Source organism: Myotis brandtii, unplaced genomic scaffold (assembly GCF_000412655.1).
Source record: "Myotis brandtii unplaced genomic scaffold, ASM41265v1 scaffold6, whole genome shotgun sequence".
Taxonomy (NCBI): Eukaryota; Metazoa; Chordata; class Mammalia; order Chiroptera; family Vespertilionidae; genus Myotis; species Myotis brandtii.
In genome coordinates, this window is record NW_005370271.1 from 72,422 (window position 1) to 93,900 (window position 21,479).

General features: G+C 37.3%; 1 protein-coding gene across 1 annotated transcript in view; it reads left to right on the forward strand.

Moving 5' to 3' along the window:
* Window positions 1-2,096: 2,096 nt before the first annotated feature.
* RANBP17 (RAN binding protein 17) overlaps window positions 2,097-21,479 on the forward strand; it is a 220,837-nt gene continuing 201,454 nt past the window's right edge. Inside the window, exons 1-7 of the mRNA XM_014550316.1 lie at window positions 2,097-2,123; window positions 6,976-7,122; window positions 10,086-10,176; window positions 12,495-12,661; window positions 15,026-15,091; window positions 18,913-19,017; window positions 20,582-20,747. Of these exons, the coding sequence (XP_014405802.1) occupies window positions 2,097-2,123; window positions 6,976-7,122; window positions 10,086-10,176; window positions 12,495-12,661; window positions 15,026-15,091; window positions 18,913-19,017; window positions 20,582-20,747 (769 nt within the window). The remainder of the gene's footprint in view (window positions 2,124-6,975; window positions 7,123-10,085; window positions 10,177-12,494; window positions 12,662-15,025; window positions 15,092-18,912; window positions 19,018-20,581; window positions 20,748-21,479) is intronic.

Here is a 21,479-nt window from a genome sequence, read left to right on the forward strand (position 1 = left end):
CCTCATTGGAGGAGGAGGGACCCGGGCGCGGGCGCGGGCTGCTGAGGATGCTCGCGGCTGCGCGGGCACGTGCACCCAGGTATTCCTGCAACAAACATTTAGAGAGCCCGCCCCCAACCCGGTGTCTCCCGCCCTGTGCAAAGTTCTGGGATGAAGGGTGGCACCATTTTACCATCCCGCCTGCCTTGATTTCGGGATAATTACAGTGCCGGTGGGAAATGATGACAGCGTTCATCATGGGGACATCGGAAAGGGGCAGCCCGCCAGGTGCGCGGCACTGAGCTGCTGTGCTTGGGCAGGCGATGCTTTGAGCTTGTTTGAGCTTCCGTTTGCCCGCTTAGGTATTGAATTCCCACTCTGCTGCGCCCTGAAGGAAGATACAGATCTAGCAAAACTTTATGCTACCTACTCTCAGGGAACTTGCTGTCTAGTAGGTGTTTTGTGTTGTTGTTGTTTTTAATAATCTTTTTATTGACTTCAGAGAGGAAGGGAGAGGGGGAGAGAGAGAGAGAAACTTCAATGATGAGAGAGAATCATTGATCGGCTGCCTCCTGCTCCCCCGCCCCCCACCACCAATGATTGAGCCTGCAACCCGGGCATGTGCCCTGCCCAGAATTGAACCGTGACCTCCTGGTTCATAGGCCGATGCTCAACCACTGAGCCACCCCGGCAGGGCTAGTAGGTCTTGAAAGGACTGTAGGAGCTGCCAGGTGAAGAGGAAGGGAAGGGTGTGGAGGCAAAAGGCCTGTGTGAGCCAAGGCAAAGGAGGGTGGAAGGACATGGCACACTGCAGGGAGTTCCCTCTGGCTGGAGCGTAGGGTTCATACAAAAGGGAGGGGAGCAGAGGAGGCTGTGGATGTGGGGAGATGACTTGGGGGAGGGTAGGCAATTTCTAGATAAGGTGACAGTGTATCTAAGTGTCACCTACTTTTTGTAGACTTGTTTGAAGTCCCTGTGGTCACACTGACTCATTCCTTATTTCTTTCTCCAAAGGATCTTTTCTTTCCAACCAGCCACCCTCATGTCAGGTAACTGGCAGCTCCAGGGTGTTATGGATTAGGCGGTGGGGAGCCCCACACATTGCCTTTTGACTCATTGCCTTTTTGAGGGTCTCGAGGTCAAAATAACGTTATTTATTATCACTTTATAAATATGCCCCCTGGGAAATTTTGACAGGAAGAATCTCGGAGGGAGGACTTAAGGATTGCAAATAGGTAATCAGATGTTCATAATTCAGATGTATCTCTTGAGGTTAATTAAAAACTGTGGTGGAAGTTTGGAACATTTTCAGACTTGGAAAGATGATGCATAACACTAAGTCCCTCAGCCCTGGAAGACTTCTTCCTACTTAGGTAGAATGCTTGAAAATTAGCTGCTAATGCCAGAACTGCCCATGTTGGTTTTCTAGCAATGTGTTTCACAGCAGCTGTGGACAGCTCAGAAGTGGAGTTGGACAGATAAAAGATCAGATAGTTTGGGGGCCCAGGAATGAGCTCCAAAACTTCTCTGTTTGAATTCTTCCTGGTCTATAGGATTGTACTGTTGTCCAGTTAACTCAAGGAGCATGAATTAACAATGATGACCAGTGCCTAGCTTATGTTCATTGTAGATTTTGAGCCCCACAACTAACTTGAGAAGTGTGCATATATGTATGTATTTTCTTCCTGAAGACACTGAGTCTGAAAACAACTGTGACTTACTCTAGGCCAGCGGTTCTCAACCTTTGGGGGTCGAACGACCCTTTCACAAGGGTCGCCTAAGACCATTGGAAAACACATATATAATTACATACTGTTTTTGTGATTAATCACTATGCTTTAATTATGTTCAATTTGTAACAATGAAAATACATCCTGCATATCAGATATTTATATTACGATTCATAACTAGCAAAATTATAATTATGAAGTAGCAACGAAAATAATTTTATGGTTGGGGGTCACCACAACATGAGGAACTGTATTAAAGGGTCGCGGCATTAGGAAGGTTGAGAACCACTGCCCTAGGCTCTAGGGTTAGAGTAAACCTCATATCTCATAATCCCATGTTCTTTGATATCCATATCTTAGCCAGTCAAAAATTATGCTGTTAAGGTGATGAGTAAAGAAGTGGATTTGTGTAAGGTGAGTTTAGGGCACTGCTCCACAATCTTTTTCACATAATGGCAGACATAAAAAATGGTAATAGTATAGCTCATTGACATAAATTGCCCACAGCCAGAAAGAAGCCTGAGTGCTGAGAGGGCAGGGAGATCAATATCAGGCAAACTGATAACCCATTTAAGGTACATGCATTCTGGTTAGGAAGCTGAGAGTTAGGGTGTTCTATCCCAAAGGAATTATGGATCTGGATTATCTGAGAGGAGATAGTCCATAAGGGGCAGAGTGAGGAAAGTGAGCTGGGAACAAGTAAAATGTAGGCTAAATTCATAGAATACAGGGACCTTGATGAGAATCAAGAGCTAACATCGGGAAAAATTTAGAGAACCTACTTGGTCAATTTTTTTTTTTCCTCTCAGGATTGTTCCAGAACCAGGGACTATAGCCATGCTTCTTAATACCCAGCCAGGCTATCGGATTTATTTGGTCTAGATGTGATTGTGAACTATTATATTTGAACATGATGGTGATATGATGAAACGAGGGTTTAGGAATGATTATCCTGGCAGGATGGACTTGAATTGGAGAAACTATAGACAAAAGACCAATATGGTGTTTTATAATTATCAGTAACTAGAGATTATTTACAACTTACTGTGGATCTGCTGTGTGCCAGACACCGGATTATGCTTTCTCTCATTTTTTTTTTCTATCTTAATCTTCACAGTTATTTTGGAAGGTGGATATTTCAAAATAATATTTTTTAAGTTCAAAAATGAGGATTAGAAAGGTTAAATACTTTGCTTGAGGTCACTTAGTAAGTAAGTGGCAGATTCCAAAGTGTCCACTCTCATTCCCAAAGAAGCCCATGAAGAATCCAGAGCACTGGAGGCCACAGTTCGAAAATATTGTTTTATTGCTCTCCTAGCTATGAATATCGTGTTCAGTCTGAGTCTTTTTTTTAAAAGAAATGGTAGGACTTTATGACAAATTAGGGCTGTACCTGAAGTTAGCCAGGCTTCGAGGTTTGAGGGCACAGTTCATAAGAGTGCCCTCACTTCTGACACCAAAGGTGTGTTTGGGGGTTTCCCAGAACCAACCTCAGGTTTGATAGTTTATCAAAAGGTCTCACAGAATTCACTGAATGCTATCATACTCATGGTTGCAGTTTATCACCAGTAAAGTACACAGAATAAAACTGATTGAAAGAAGAGATGCATAGGGCAGAGTCTGGGAGAATTCCAAAAACAAAGTTTTATTGTCCTCTAGACGTAGTACTCTCCAGCACATACGTGGGGCATTATGCACTGAGTATTGCAAATCAGGGAGGCTCACCAGAGCTTTGAGTTCTGGAGTTTTTGTTGGGGCTTCATTATGTAGTCATGATTGATTCATTGCCCATGTGGTTGATCTCAATCTGTTGGGGAAACTGATATTGTATAATCCAGATTCCCCACCCTAAAACATGGGTTGGCCTTTCTGGTGTGGCCAGCCCCCAATTTAAAATATATGGTGTACCTCCCTCCCCACTCCCCCCTAATTCTGAACAAAAACACTCCTATCAGGTATGACAGATTATCTCCCAGAATCTAAGGGCAAAGGCCAGACTTTCCTTTGGGCAAGTAGAGCCAAACTCTTAATTAAACAGGAGGGACTAAGGAGAAGGAAGAGCCAAAGATAACATCAAGATTGTAAATCTAGATTCTGGTCTAGATCTCAGAAGCCACTGAAAGAAAACAAAGGGACACTTGAAGTAGAAATCTGTGGGAAATACATTCAATTCAGTTTCTGATGTTTTTGGGCTGTTTTCAGCATCTTTCTGGATTCCCCAGAGGAAGACATTTGTAGACAGATATAAAGATGGTGAATAGATAGAGTTGATGATGACTCAAGTAAAGGGTAGCAAGATGGCAGGATGGTGAGGAGACAACATGTCGATGGGGTTTTGTATTTGACTCCAAATTGATCATTTGCTGTGTATTTGATCTTGAGCAATATTTGATTTCTCAGCCTCAGTTTATCTGTAAAATGGGTGTGCTAAAATACGTACTTTGCAGGAGTCTACTTTCAGGATTGGTTTAAAAAATAAAAGGTGGAAATACTTTTGTAAACTAGAAAGCACTAAAACAATACTATCCAATTCATTGCAGAAGGAAGTGTTTCAAGAGGCTCAAGAATAAGCCTTCAGGAAAAGGTGGTAAAGGGAGGAAGAAGCAAAGAGTTTGTGGGAAATGAATAACTTCAAGATAAAGGCGTTTTCTGTTAGTGGTAATCAAGAAGCTCAATTCCAGAAAGCAGGAAAAATATAGGGAAGTAATTGAATAGAGTTTTAAGTTGAATTGAGGTGGGATTTTTGTGGTTCATCGATTTGTTTTTTATTAGGGGACTATTTTTTCCCCTAGAACAAAAGCCTTCATTCAGCTTTTTTGAAATATAATTGACAAATAATAAACTACATATACTTAAACTGTGCAGATGGATGAATTTTGACATATGTATGTACCTGTGAAACCATCACTGAAATCAAGATTATGAACGTACCCTTCTTTTCCCCCCAAAGTAATGCCTCCTTTTCTCCCTCTCCAGCCAGAAACCACTGATCTGCCTTCTGTTCTTACAGAACCATACAATACATATTCTTTTATTTTTTTATTTTTTAAATATTTTTATTGATTTCAGAGAGGAAGAGAGAGAGAGAGAGAGAGAGAGAGACTTTTATTTTTTTATTTTTTAAATATTTTTATTGATTTCAGAGAGGAAGAGAGAGAGAGAGAGAGAGAGGCATCAATGGTAAGAGATAATCATTTATCGGCTGCCTCCTGCATGCCCCCTACTGGGGATCGAGCCCACAACCCAGGCATGTGCTCTTGGCCGGAATTGAACCCAGGCCCCTTCAGCCCGCAGGCCGACGCTCTATCCACTGAGCCAAACCAGCTAGGACACAATACATATTCTTTTTGTCTGGCTTCTTTTACTCAGCATTTACCTGTTGATAGATGTATGTTTGGGAATTACTCTATAGAAAGAAGTTATATCATTTAGGGTTAAGTGTATGTCAAGTGCAAAGGCCAGAAATAAGTCCAGAATAACTTGGAAGATCCTTATTTAGGCTGTAGGCAGGATTATGTCATTGTCGCCTCGACTATGGAAATTGGGCATTGTCTGTTTATATTTGACTAGAGGCCCAGTGCATGAAAATTCATGCACTGGGGGCGGGAGGTCCCTCAGCCCGGCCTGCCCCCTCTCACAGTCCAGGAGCCCTCAGGGGTGGGAGGCGACTCAGCCATCAGGGGAAGGCGACGCCCCATCATACCTCTGCTGCTGCCACTGCTGGCAGCACAAGTCTCAGCTGGCTCTGGTTACCTGAGCCTTGGGCGGCCCTGGGCGGCGGAATTAGCATATTCCCTCCTTATTGGCTGTGGGCACCTCCATCTTTGCGACAGCATGAGGGTCAATTAGCATATTCCCTCTTTATTAGATAGGATTGTTACTCTGTGAGAGGTAGGTGATGTCCAGTTCTACTTGTTCTACCCATTAGTTATTTAAATGGGCTTCTAATGTTGATATTAAATCTTGTAGAGCTTTAATAACTGAAACCTGATTTGTCAGATCAAGAAGGGCCTCATTTCTCTGAGGCATTCTCATGTTAATCATATTCTCTGACAGCTGTGTATAAAACAGATGTGAATTTATCAATTCACCATGAAAAATGAAGTCTTTATAGAGAGATTATTTGGAAAGTCAAATGCTAGTCAGAAGATTGCTTGGTCAGTCAGCAGTCACCACATTGTGAATTTAACTATTTTAAATGTTTAGATAATGCTTTCCCACCAGAGTAAGGATCTTTGTGTATGTATCCTTTTCTCTGAAAAGATTTAGAAAGCCAGGCATGTGTCCAGTTGTAATAATTCCAGTGAAAGAATAAGTTGATGTTTCCCCCCTTTGTTTCAATCTTTTGGAAGAGAAGTTCAGACCTTTCTCTTTTTATCTTGTACTGCCTTTCCATGTCTTTCTCCTAGTTTCTGCTGTTGGCAGTCCTTGGTGTTCTGTGGCCTGTAGATATAACTCTGCAGTCTCTGCCTCCTCCTCCACATGACCTTCCCCTTGTGTCTCTGTGTCTCTGCATCTGAAATGCCCCTCTCCTTTCTCTTATGAGTCATTAGATTTAGGGCCCACCCTGAATCCAGGATGATCTCATCCCCAGATCCTTTCCTTAAGGATTTGCAAAGACCCTATTTCCAAATAAGGTCACATTCAAAGGTACTGGGGGGTTAGGACTTGGACATAGTTCAGAAGCCCCAAATCAACATATGCTTATAATTTCCTTTTTTATAGATGGAACCATAGAAGTTCTTACAATTTGAGAAAGAATGTAAATTGGTATAGTGTCTGCAACTTGCCCGTAATTCCTCCCACCCATCTCTTTCGCTTCGTTTGGCATCTCCTCCTTGCTGTCCCTTTCTTTACCAGGCATACTGACCTTTTAATGCCTTGAAATGATTAAGCTCTGTTCTGGGCCTGGAAAATGCTGTTTCTTTGCCTGGACTGCTCTCTAATCTCTTTTCATCTGGTTCACTCTTTCAGGTCAGCATAAATGTTATTACTTCAGGCAAGTCTTTTCTAACTCCTCAGACTTGGCAATTCCCCTCCTTCTGTACTCTTTTCCATCATAGAGCTGTTAGTTTATAATTAGATAACTTGGAGGTAGGAGATACGCTGTTTTGTTCACCACTGTGACCTTCTAGTAAGTAGTGGTATAGCTCAATAAGCACTTACTGAGTTGACGAACACAAGCATATTTGCATCCCTTGTTTCCTGTGATTAATACATTTGTCTTATTTTTTTCACTCAAGTGAAATATTTTTTTCTTTTCAAGAGTTTGGCAGAATTGGAAGTATTATGTACGCATCTCTACATAGGGACTGATCTTGCACAAAGAATAGAAGCTGAGAAAGCACTCCTGGAACTTATTGACAGCCCAGAATGTCTCAGCAAGTGTCAACTTCTGTTAGAACAAGGAACAGTAAGTATTTGATAACATTGATTAATCATGGAAGATCAGTGGATATACGTCATTGGTAACGAACTCATGTAGGTTAGCAATGATGACTGATAGGTATTACCACATGTCTTTTTACTACAGTTTATTTCACTGACAAATAAATTAATCAGAGAAAGAATTGGAAAGTCTGAAAGCAAACTTAGAGAAGACCCCAGGAGGTGGAAATAGGCATGAATTGAAAATAGTTTGTGATTCCTTTTGGCCCCTCTTGATGTATCATATCAGTGGACAAATGTTACATTTTTAGGAAGTTGACTGACAGCTTTAACAAAACAAATTGTAATTGACTGAAACATGAAGGAATGAGTCAGAGGAATGCTGACTACCTCCTGCCTCCCTCCCTTCTAGAGTTTCCTAGCCATTCATTCAGCAACTTTTAGCAAATATTTAAATGTAAAACCAGGTATTGTACCACCTGCTTGCTTTATGTTTGTGCATTAAAGTAACTCCCAGTTTAGTTGGGGCGATATAGATGTATAAATATAGAGCTCTGAAATAATACCGTAGCAAAACAGTCAAGACTATATGGTCTAAAGCAGAGGTCAGCAAACTTTTTCTGGAAAGTGCCAGATTGTACTAAATATTTTAGATTTTGTGGATCAAGAGGCAACATCAAGGATGTTTTGTAAGTATGTCTATAAGAGGAGAGAAAACCAATTTCCACAAAGTTTTATTGGTGAAGTTTAAAATATAATAATAGAGTACTGTGTTTGTTTTTTTAGTATGGGTCTATTAATGAAAAGAATGGAATTATCCTTTTGGGGATAGCATTTTGCTTAATAAGTGTTCAAAGTTAATATTTCCTATTGTCAACGTTGATTGCAAGTGTTCCTATGTTAATACTGATCTGTAATGAGATTTTACATATTTCATTTTTGAAAATGTCTTTTTATACAGATGGCTTCTGCCACATGTTGATATCAATCCATGAATATATGATTTTAATTAAGCATATTCATCACTTACAAGGGATTTGTAGAATTCTATTAAAACTTCTCTTGATATTTGCCTTTTAGAATGTGAATACATTGTAGATTAGTCACTTCCAATTGAAGATTAGGTGGAAGCTTCTCCATTGCTTAGTTAAATGGATTTTAAAATATGGATATTTCTTTTGCATTTCCATCACAGTCTGAAAAAATGCTGCTAGAACTAGTTTGAGCTCAGAAAATAACTCAGGAATAGAGATCTTGCTACTTGTTTTAACTTTTGACAGTGGAAGTATATAAAGCAGTTTGATATTACTTGTGATTCAAACAACATCACTTGTTATTGAAATGACTTTACTGCATTTTAAGTTTTATAAATAAACTAGAGGCCCAGGGCATGATTAAATCATGCATGTGTAGGGTCCCCTAGGCCTTGCCTACCATCATGGCCATGTCCGCCACCCCACAACGCCTTGCACGCTCTGCAAACGCTGCCGGCACCCCATGACACTCCACAGATACTGCCGGTGCCCCATGACGCTCCGCCGATGCTGGGGGAGGAGGGGAGAAGCAGGGCCCGAGAGGTGCTTCATGCACCTCATGGTGACCGGTCATTTGGTTGTTTCGGTTGTGACTCCTCTGGCCTTTTATTATTATGATACTAAGCACTGTTTGCCTTTTAGGAACTTTCTAACTTTAGGTTGACTTCATTACGAGTCATCAGATGTGCAGCAAAAGCTAATTTCCAAAGGCATTTAGTATTCAACAATAGTGGCTTAGAATGGTTCTTCTCATTCAGAAAAATTTCAGTCTCAGCCCTGAGTTAAAAAAAAAAATTATAATGAAACTTTACCACTGCTAAGCTATTGAACTGTGTGGTGGGAAAAGTCAGGGTTTTCAGCTACTATTTCTGATAGAAATTTACAGAAGTGAAGATAAGTTCACAAAAATGAATTGAAGTTCACAGTTAACACCACTGATTAACACTGGTAGATTCAAATATTACTATAAAGTATCTACTGATAATTAATACAGTGAGTAACCATGGGCTTTTAGATTCTTACATTTTTAAAAGCTTCGTACATTTTTCCAGCAGCTCTTTTCTGCTTCATATAGTTTTACTACCACTTGTGACACATCTTAGCAGATACTACTTTAGGTTGTACAGATTTAGTATTTTCTCAACTTCTTTAAGAATATTCTGTCTTATAGTTTCACAGACTCTTTATAGAGATTAATTCTTTAGTCTCTTCAAACTTAACATTGATTTCTGTACTACAAAGTATCTACTGATAATTAATACAGTGAGTAACCATAGGCTTTTAGATTCTTACATTTTTAAAAGCTTTGTACATTTTTCCAGCAGCTCTTTTCTGCTTCATATATTTTTACTACCACTTGTGACACATCTTAGCAGATACTACTTTAGGTTGTACAGATTTAGTATTTTCTCAACTTCTTTAAGAATATTGTCTTATAGTTTCACAGACTCTTTATAGAGATTAATTCTTTAGTCTCTTCAAACTTAACATTGATTTCTGGAATAAGCAGTATGGGCAGTGTTAGTAACTTCTGCCAACTCAGCAAAAACTAAGGAGAACCTTCTATCATTGCCCTTGTTTGAAATCCACTCTTGGTATTGCTCAGATGTCTTCAACTGTTTGAGCATTGTTCTCACCGAAAGCCTAGTGATCTGAAGTTTATTTTCTCTGCATGTAACACTTTGGCTACTGCAATAAAATAACGGTGATTCGATGAACTATTTTGCTAAGTGGCTTTCCTTGCTTTGAAATTTAACTTTGGTTGCAACCTTATTTTCTATTTTAGTGAAGAAATTCTGCTGTGATGAGATATGTTGTTTTAAATTGTATACTTTTGCTGACTGTTGGTTTCATGTGAAAAATTCTCATTATTGCTTAGGAAAAATTCCTACTATAGAGTTTTGATTACTCTAATTTCATTTGTAATGACAATAAATTTTATTATTCTTTACAGACATCCTATGCCCAGCTCCTTGCAGCCACATGTCTTTCAAAACTTGTAAGCCGAGTCAGTCCTTTGCCAGTGGAACAGAGAATAGATATCAGTAAGTGGTTTAAAAAGCTTTTTGTCAAATCGTATTTAAAATATATTTTTCCTTTTAAATATGTTAACTGTTAATAGGTATGCAAGTTATTTGATTCTGTCATTTTGTAAAGACGAGTGGTCAAGTCTCCGCTACCCATCTAGTGATGAGCAGTGATGTATAACATTGTGTAATAAAAAAGCATTTGTTTAAATTAATAATAAATAATAACTAGCATTTTAGTTTGTATGCTCTTTACTAAGGTTTGCACTACCTCATTTTATCCACCAAACTTATAAGGTGGGCACTGTTGCTACCTTCATTTTATAAATGAGGAAATTAGATTTGATAGGCTCTGTAATATGTCCAAGATCTCACAGCTAGGAAGAAATAGAGCTGTGATTTAAAACCACATAATCTTGTGGAGTCCATACTCGTAGCCTTGTCTTAACTTCATATACAACAGAATGATAGAAAAATCAGTTCTCCAGTATTTCTCTGGATGCTATATCAAAATTATCTGTGATGCATGCAAAACCAAAAGCAAATTAATGCTTATTAGGAAGACATTGTGTATGTGGATGAATAGTACTTGAAACTTAGTATAGTTGGAAACTGATTCTATAAAGTAGCAATATATTTTTCAAGAGTTATGCCTTTTTACTAGTACGGTGTGTGTGTGTGTGTGTGTGTGTGTGTGTGTGTGAGAGAGAGAGAGAGAGAGAGAGACAGAGAGAGAGAGAGAGAGAGAATATTTGCTTTTCATATGGACAAAGCTCTAATAATTGAGGTATGGTGTTTTTAAAAATCTTTTTCCTATTAGAAATCGATTATTGATTTATTTCTGCTTTCTGGTCTCAAGGTTCACATGATTCATATTTGTGTATCAGAAATATTAAAATATGAGTGATGGATCTTTAGACTCACTTTTGAATGGTCAGATCATGTTATTTTCCTCATCTGTTTGACTGATATTTTTCTAAGTAGCCAGAGTCACAGACACTGCAGAAACCTAGAGGATTTAAACATTATAAGCCTAAGTCATAAAACATTGTTTTTGTTTGACTCACACACATATACTCATTTTAAATTGACTTTTTTTTAAAGCAATTTTAGGTTCACAGCAAAATTCAGCCCAAAATCCAGAGTTCCCCTATGCCTCTTGCCCCCACACATGTATAAACTTCCCCATTATTAGCATCTTGCACCAAAGTGGTACATTTGTTACAATTCATAAACCTACATCTACATTAATACCCAAAGTCCATAGTTTACCTTAGGGTTCAGTGTTGTGTATTCTATGGGTTTGGATAAATGTATAATGACATATATCCCCATTATAATATTATACAGCATAGTTTCACTGCCCTAAAACTCCTGTGTTCTGCCTATTCATTCTTTCCTCTCCTCTAATCCCTGACAACCACTGATCTTTTTACTGTTTCCAGAACATCATATAGTTGGGATTATACATTGTATAGCCTTTCAAATTCATTTAGTTAGTAATAGGCACTTAAGTTTCCTTTATGTCTTTTCATGGTTTGGTAGCTCATTTTTCTTTTTTTTTTTTAGCACTAATATGCCATAGTTTGAATATAGCACAGTTTATACATTCACCTACTGAAGAATAACTTGATTGCTTCCAAGTTTTGGCAATCACGAGTAAAGCTGCAAAAAAGCAGTTTTTTATGTGGACATACGCTTTCTCCTTGGGTAAATATCAAGGAAAGTGATTGCTGTGTCGTATGGTTAAGTGTATGTTTAGGTGTGGAAGAAATTACCAAACTGTCTTCCAGTGTGCCTGTACCATTTTGCATTCTCACCAGCAGTAAATGAGAGTTTCTGTTGCTCTACAGCCTTGCCAACATTTGGTGTTTTCCGTGTTTTTGCATTTTCGCCATTTTAATAGGTATGTGGAAGTTGGTTTCTTACAGTTGTTTTAATTTGCAGTTGCCTAAAGACTAGGATGTTGAACATCTTTTCACATGCTTATTTGCCACCTGTATATTTTCTTTGATGAGGTATGTGTGTGTATGGCTTGGTTCACTTGGCCTGTTTGGAGTTTTCTATGTTCGCTTAGCGCTTTTTTTTCTGTAAGAAATCATGCAAAAGCAAAAGTAACATTTGCATTTTACTCAAATTATCCCTTAACATATCGATTGAATTGGAACAAATTTTCTTTTTCAAAATAAGTCTTATGATAGAACTGACTATATAAGTACATAGCGTAAAGGGAATAACTTTTTGTCAAAGAACATGTCATCACCACCTGTTTTTCTTCACATGATTCACATTATCTTAGTGAAGAGTAGAAATGATCACAGAACATTTTCTTACAGGAAACTACATTCTTAATTATGTGGCATCACAACCCAAGCTGGCTCCCTTTGTCATCCAAGCCCTAATTCAAGTCATTGCTAAAATCACTAAATTGGGATGGTTTGAAGTTCAAAAAGACCAGCTTGTCTTCAGAGAAATTATTGCTGATGTGAAGACATTTCTTCAGGTAAAAAGGCATTATAACATTATTTAGAGCATCATTATTTGGTTTAAAAACTGCTCTTCTTAAAGCTGTATGGTTTGTTTTGTGGCTACCAGTACCATGTTAATTATGATTTATTATATATCCTCTAGGTCCTTTATTTTTTATTGCCAGTAAGTGAGTACCTTGCCATTATATAACTTCCAGACAAGAAGAATGCAAATTACTATGTTTTCTTATTTCAAAAGTGTATGGTCATTTCTAACATGTGTATCTATGTACTGCATATATACAAAAAATGTATATAATGTTTTTGGGTATTGCTCATTACATCTCTGTGAAGTGTATTTCATCTTCTAAATGAGAAAACTGAGGCAAAGAAAAGTTAAGTAATTTGCATAAGGTTGTACAGTGACCTAGTAATGCATAGAGCTAGCATTTCAAGTTTGCTAACTTAAGGTATATAAATATATATGTACACCCAAATACATTTAATTTTTACATTATACCACATTGACTATATTAGTTTTTCAAGAATGTTTTCAGCCTAAGTGATTAAAGTTTTGGGAAACCTAAGTCTGTATTTCCTGTGCTATATAAGTCTTAGGATGACCCTCATGCTCTGCTCAGTAACATTCAGATGTTTAAAGATATGTATTTTTTCATACAAATTAACCCTACCTGCAAGAAAACTACTTTAGCTAGTACTATGCTGAAGAAGCAGTGATCTGTTAAAATCTCAAGGAAAAACTGGCAGTTTGGATTAATTTAGAGATGGTTCAGTATTGGTTTATTGGCAATTAGGGGAAATTTGGACTTTATGAGATTCTACTTCTTATACAGTAACTTTAAAATTTAATCCCCATGTAAGGTGTACTCCATCATATAGTGCAATGCTGGAAACCTCAGAAAATAAAATACTAGATTGTGCTTTTACTCTTTTATTCATATTGTTAAAACCACTGCTTAACAATACAGCAAATAATGTCATCTATATATATAAAAACCTAAGCAACTGTTTGACCAGTAGCTATGATGCACACTGACCACCAGGGGGCAGACACTCAATGCTTAGGCATAGAAACATGGAACAGACTGAGGGAAGGGGGGAGGGCGGGAAGAGATTAACCAAAGATCTTATGTGCATACTAGAGGCCCAGTGCGGATTGGCCGAAATCGGCAGCCTGACATCCCCCGAAGGGTCCCGATTGCTATAGGGTGCAGGCCTCTAGTTTTGTTACAATGTTGATGAGATGTAGTAGGAACTTAAGTCTTGTTTATATCCCTGGTAGGGGGTATATAGGAGGCAGCTGATTGAAGTTTCTCATTGATGTTTCCATCTCTCTCTTTCCCTATCTCTCTAGAAATCAATAAAAACATTCTTTAAAAATGCCAGCTGGTGTACACAGAGGATGGATGCATCAGTAATAGGAAACCTGTAGCTCAGTTCAAGCAGTTCAGATTGTCTTAAAGAATTAAAATGGAAAAATTAGGGCACACTTCTTTTGTTTATATTTTAATTATGAGATAATTTGAACTTAATTACACTTGGTGGCTCAATGTTAGTAGAATTCTGTGATAGTCAAGAAATGACCAACTATAAAATTAAAACTTGAAAAGCATATCATCTATGCTAGTGTTTTTTTATGATTACACTATAATTAGATGCTGCATTTATTTCATACTTCTAGTCTGAGTTTGAAGTAGGGTAATTTGTTAGTAATGTGCACATGAAATCTGAATTTTGATTTGAAATTTTTAAGATTAAAGTGGAAGTTGGTTAAATTAAAAGCATCATAGAAGCTATAAAACTGTATACCATATTGATAGTCATGTATTTACCCCAGTGCAATGGACACATTAGGTGCCTTCATTATAGATACATAACAAATGCATACACATCTCACTGTTAAATAGTATTAAAAGGGCCTAAGTGATCTTATCTGATATTGGATCGAGGGATTTAGTTTCTAAGCTGTTTAGTATTTACTGAATGCAGCTATTTCAGTAGCCTTCAAGCAAATTTATAGAGCTGAAAAATGTTTTTTGTTCATGTTTTTATGAAAAGTATTAAACCAAATCTTTATATTTTGAGGTTTAGCTTATTATAAGTCCTAGGTGCTGAAAAATTTTGTAGAGTATCACACAGTTCTAAGATAGGTGAGCTTTTATCCCACTCAACTCTAAATTTATCCTCCAAAAATGAACTTGAAATTCTTTTTATTTGTGGACCTTATGTGTGATTTTTCTACATATTTTAATAGATATATGATTAAGAAAATGTGATGTTTCAGTATTTAATTCTTGTAAATATTACCTGGTTTACATTGTAAGAACCAATCAATCACATATCCCCAATTAATCTAAACTTTGTTATTTTCTCTGAAGGGTACCGTGGAACACTGCATAATAGGAGTAATAATCCTTTCAGAATTGACTCAAGAAATGAACCTGGTAAGCCTTTCCATCTAATGGTGACATTACGTTTGCTAAGTGATGCTGTTTCTTTGATATAAAATCTTTATATTGCATAAAACTCTGAATAGTCAAGTCTTTTTCTGTCTATTGGTGAGATAAGTATTGGAACACTTTCATTGTTATTGAAAATAACAGCAGTAGTAGAAAGGATTACAAAGAACAGGGAATTAGACATGGTCCTTGCTCCATGGTAATTAAAGAATTGTCCTTTTGTGTTCTGTATACATAGTAATATACTAACCATAAGAAATAAATTATATGCAGTATAATTTACTTGCTTACAAATAGAAGAGAAGTGGTTTGGTGAATTGGTACGCAACAATGGGTACACAGCAGGACTCATCAGAGAACAGGCCTTGGCACTTTGCCACTTGCTAGCATGGATTTTCTCCCTATACAAGGGGAGTTTTCAGAAGCTGCGCCTCCCCCCAGTAGTGCCTTTATGAGCTCAGCAGCTGAGCACATCGTCACCTGCTCATATTCACTTTGTACTTAATTAGCATGGTTCTAAACAGAATAAAAGCAGAAGTTGGGTTCTATATGGAATGTTGTAATAAAGGTGAATGTAGTGATTTTATATAAAAAGTGTCATCTTTAATGGTCTGTGCTTGTATGTATGTGTGTGTGTGTGTGTATCCACAAATACACATGCATATATTTACATACACACACACACATACATGCATGTAGGGAGAAAGCTTGCCCAGGACCACTTACCAACGCCCTTTGGCGAGACAGTATAGTTTCTGTGTGTAAAAAAATCCAAAATAACTATTTTCTACTTGTATTCAATCAGGAGTTAGAAAATATTTCTAGATTTATTGGAAGGATTTCTAAAATGTAAAGTGATTTCTTAATTTACCTCCCCAGAGTATGTAAAAATTTCTTGCCTCATGGATGTGTGTCAATATCTATGATGTATCTCCAGAACTAATAGTAATAGTACCTGAAAAAGAGTTACTATGTTGGCAGGGACGTTATGACCAGGACTTTGGCTAATCCTATTATATTCTCTAAATATGTCTGAAGACTGTAACTTTCTTTTAAAAATATCTGTTTAGAAATAATTTTAGTATGAATATTTTATCTCATAAAAGTGAAGAGAATGGTACAGCAATGCAATGTATCCATTATCTAGCTTACACCACCATCAGCTTTTTGCTCATCTTAAAAACCAGCATTTATTTTTAACATTTCCTACTTCATAGTATGGTAGGACTACAGACTGCCCTGGTAGTGAGGGTTTTCTGTGGGTAGATTGTTACTAAGATAAGACCAGGTAATACAGAGTTCTAATAAAAGTATGATTCAGAGAACACCCAAATTGTTGTTGTTTTTTAATAACTGTCTTAAACTTTATTTAGAAAACTTGGGAGGATAATACAAAGAAGTTTTTTCTCAACCACCATTTGATAATAAGTTGCTGACATGGCCCCAGAATACTTTAGTGTATTTCTTACACACAGGACATTCTCCTACATAACCATAATACAACCATTAAAATTAGAAAATTAAATGATATATTACTGTTATCCTCCTACTCCATTTAAGTTTCATCATTTGTCCCGGAAAAGAACCAGTTTAGGATCATGCATCTCATTTATTAGACCAGTTTTATTAGTTTCCATCAATCTGGAAAATTTCCTCAATCTTTCCTTCACTTTCAAGATCTTGAAATTTGTGAAAGTTAGTTGTTTTGTCCCTCAATTTGGGATTGTCTGATAATTCTTCATTATTAGATTCAGATTGTACATATTTGTTAAGAATATAGCAGAAGTGACACTGTGGTCTTCTCATTGTCACCTGTCTGGAAACATATGATTTGATTTGTTACTTTACTAATGATGTTCACTGTGGTCACTTGATTAAGACTGTCTCTACCAGGCGTCTCCAATTGTAGATTTACTCTTTCCCCTTTGTAAATAATAAGTATTTTATAGAGAGATACTTTAAAACTCTGAAAATACCTCATTTTTCATCAGTTTTAATTTATTCATTTATTTATATTGGTATGGTTTCTTAGTTTCCTGTTTTATTTAACAAGTTATAATTTGTTATTGACATATTTTGATGCTCAAAATTTCCCAAATTTGGCCAGCAGGAACTCTTTCAAGCTAGTTTCTATCTCTACTTGACATTTACTTACCATGGGTTGACACTCAACCACTGAGTCATACTGGCCTATTCTGCTTTTTCAGAAGCAAAGTCTACTATTCCTGGAGTGTATTCTATATATAATCATCAAGTAGTAAAATATCCTTTGCCTACATGGTAAAGGTATATAGGTATGTAGTAGAAAATGGGTCCACAATTTTTCATCTCAGAAAATGGAATGTCTAAATGAATACTCTAGTACTGTGGTCGGCAAACTGCGGCTCGCGAGCCACATGCAGCTCTTTGGCCCCTTGAGTGTGGCTCTTCCTAAGCCTTAGGAGTACCCTAATTAAGTTAATAACAATGTACCTACCTATATAGTTTAAGTTTAAAAAATTGGGCTCTCAAAAGAAATTTCAATCGTTGTACTGTTGATATTTGGCTCTGTTGACTAATGAGTTTGCCGACCACTGCTCTAGTAAAATAAGCAAGGAAAGTGGTTTATTCTACCAAGTAGCAAAAGGGATGCTCTAATCCAGCGGTTCTCAACCTGTGGGTTGCGACCCTTTCACAGGGGTCGCTTAAGACCATCGGAAAACATACATAATTACATATTGTTTTTGTGATTAATCACTATGCTTTAATTATGTTCAATTTGTAACAATGAAATTGGGGGTCACCACAACATGAGGAACTGTATTAAAGGGTCGCGGCATTAGGAAGGTTGAGAACCACTGAATGGTGTTAATAATTGTTCAGGTTTCAGACTTCACTTCGTTTGCTGTTTTCTATTGATAAATGGAAATATTAATGATATTAATAGCATTGTTTTGACCATATATATTTTAGAGGTTTAAGAACTAGTCTTAGTAAATTTATTCTTAATAATTATTTATCATTAATAAAATATTCAGAGGGAATGTAGAAATATCACTTATATAGAAGAATTTTTATATAACTGATTCAGTTTGCTGATTTACAGAAAGTTAGAATTTGAAGATCATCTTAGAGATTTCTCATTTTAAAGATGGAGCCTGAGGAACAGGGAAGTTGTTACTTACTTAAATGTGAAATATGGTACATGGTTCAGGAGTTGATAGTCTTAGTATCTGTCTTTTATCATGCACTGGTGGGGTCCCTCGGCCTAGCCTGCGGGGATCGGGCTGAAACCGGCTCTCTGACATCCCCCGAGGGGTCCTGGATTTCGAGAGGGTGACACACTCCGGGTGACACCCCCCCGGAATCGGGCTCTTTCCTCTCTGGTTCCAGATGCGTCACCCAAGAACCACAGCTGCCAAGTTACCACAGCTTGGCAGCTCCTGCGTTGAGTGTCTGCCCCCTGGTGGTCAGTGCACATCATAGATACCGGTCAAACGGTCGCTTAGGCTTTTATATATATAGATATAGATATGTTTATATTGCCTTTGAAAGTATAGCCAATTCTGGTTTTTAATTTTGGGATCAGTATGGTTTGTAGAAAGAGCACTAAATTAAAAGAATCCAGAAACGTGGGTTCTAACCATGGCTCTACCATTAACTTTTTTAGTAACCCTAAGCAAGTCACTTAGCTCAGTAGATTTTTAAAAGTCCTTTTAGCTCGATATTTTATGATTCTTTAATTATTATTTCCATCCCTTTTCTTAGTAAATTTTGTTTTGCTATTTGGTAAGTCTGGTCAAATAAATTCATCTTGATCTTTTTAGGTTGATTATTCTAGACCTTCAGCAAAACACAGGAAAATAGCTACCTCATTTCGTGACACTTCTCTCAAAGACATCTTAGTGCTAGCATGCTCTCTTCTAAAAGAGGTAAGTTATTTAATAATGCAATATCCTATTAGAATATTTAGGAAATTTTAAGTTTCAAAAGAATTTCAAGTGAGTCCTCCTCTCCCATTCTGCCTTTTGAAGAGTTGTGGGCAATCTTAATATAGTAGATTTGCATAAATCTGTAAGAGTTTCCAAAAAATTCACCTTTACTCACTAGGAAAATAGTAAAATAAAATCCAAAGAGCTTTGAATAACTTGTCTTTGGGTAGTAGTTTCATTGTCTTCCTATTGTAGATTATTTATTGCAGAAGCTAATTGGGACTTAGTTTCTTTATTGCCCTACCCATGTTTTATTTTATTTTTTTTTTATTTTTTTAAAATACATTTTATTGATTTTTTACAGAGAGGAAGTGAGAGGGATAGAGAGCTAGAAACATCAATGAGAGAGAAACATTGATCAGCTGCCTCCTGCACACTCCCCACTGGGTATGTGCCTGCAACCAAGGTACATGCCCTTGACCGGAATCGAACCTGGGACCCTTGAGTCCGCAGGCCCACGCTCTATCCACTGAGCCAAACCGGTCAGGGCGTCTTTATTGCCCTACCCATATTTTAATGGGGTGTAGCTGAACAATGAAATGACGGTAGGTTTTCCTAATTCATCAACTGTCAATATTTATTCATAGTTGAGCCAAGATAGTTGACTTTAATAATTTCTTACGGAAATATTTTCCCATTTGTTACTTTGTGCCATGTTGGTCATTAGGGATAGTAGGATTTATGATTCTATTGTGTTCTCTTATAATATAGGGCTCCATTATGCTCAAGCTTGCTAATTGGGGTAGTACAGCATTTCCCAACTATTTTTTACTTATTTCAGTTCTGTAGGAGGTCAGGCTGAAAGATCCTGTTATTTAAAAATGTAGGAAAGAAGATGGAATAGTAAAATGAACTCCCTTTTACCCTTAAACCAGTTGGTAGTAACTGGCTAAACCAGTCTTGTTTCAGCTCTATCCCTAGCCTAACAACTTTATTTCTTTTTGTGTTATTCTTGAAGCAGAATGCCAAACTATATCATTTCCTCCACAAATATTTCATGATGTATCTCTAGGTGGTAAATCTATTCTGGTTGTGTCAGGAGGGACTTTTGTTGGGGGGGGGAGGTCAAGATTGGTCTCTAGAAGCTTGTGAGTGTCCTCCCACATTCCGACAGCTCCAAGAACCTTTCTCAGCTGAATCGGATAATTTATGCATGAAAGAATATTGTATTTCAGCTTGTTCCAAGAAACCTTTGAATGAATCCCATACATTTATATATTTGTGCTGTATAAAGTGTTTGTTACCTCTTAAAACTTTACAAGATGACCTACAAGATGCAGTTAAGAGTAAATTTTTTTATTTTCATTTTACAAAATTAAATATGAAAATAGTCTATTGTAGACTTTTTATAGTGATTTACATTTTTCTAATATGTACAACAATATAACTTTGCAAACTCTTTTTTTGCTAATTTCAACTTGGCATTGAAGAATTATTTAAATTAGTGAAAATTTGTTTATTGACATATTTTAGAAAGTTATATTTGACTTTGAACTTTTTTCAGGTGTTGGCCAAACCTTTAAATCTTCAGGATGAAGGTCAACAAAACCTAGTAATGCAGGTCTTGAAACTGGTCCTCAACTGCCTTAACTTCGACTTCATTGGCAGTTCAGCAGATGAATCTGCAGATGATCTTTGCACAGTGCAGATCCCAACAACCTGGAGAACAAGTAAGAAAAAAGTTTAGTATGAGGGATCGTCAGCATAAAAGGCACAGGATTAAACAATGTAGTTGCCCATGTACGGTTATCTGTATTTTCTGCTAGACAGTCAAAAAGTTCAAAGGGATTTGTAACCCCAAGTAGTTGCTGTTTTCCCCAATTCTCAGAGTAACTTCCATATTTTGATTTTGGAAAAAATAAATCAAGACCACTCTAGAGTTAGGGGGAAAACAGGATTGTGTGTGGCTGGGGCGAGGGGGGGAGAAGGAATGAAGACTCTTGTTTTGAAACTTTCAGATAAAACAGGAGGGGAAACAACACTTGACAACAGATATCAACATATTTTTCAAAGCTATAAAGAGAATGAAGAGAGTAACTGACTAAGCAAAGCAGAATTGCAACTTACTTTCTTATAGAGGGATACCAAGAAAAGCAAGCTGATTTGCTCTCACACATCCCAGAAGATGATGGCACTAGGGTATTCCCGAAGTCAGACTGAAATAGTCAAATATAAGGTAGAACGGGGACGAACGGGTTTGGTAAAAAGTTCTGCACAAACTCCCCAGGACCTCTACCACCTGTGCAGCTAGGTGACTGCGTTTCCCTCTCTTTCCCCAAAGGAAATTGGCAAACAAATAATACCAAAAAATTTCCATAGCACTGAGACATAATTTTTGAGATTGAAAGGTCCCATCAAGTACCCAACAAAATAAATGGAAAAAATACACCAAGCTTCATAAT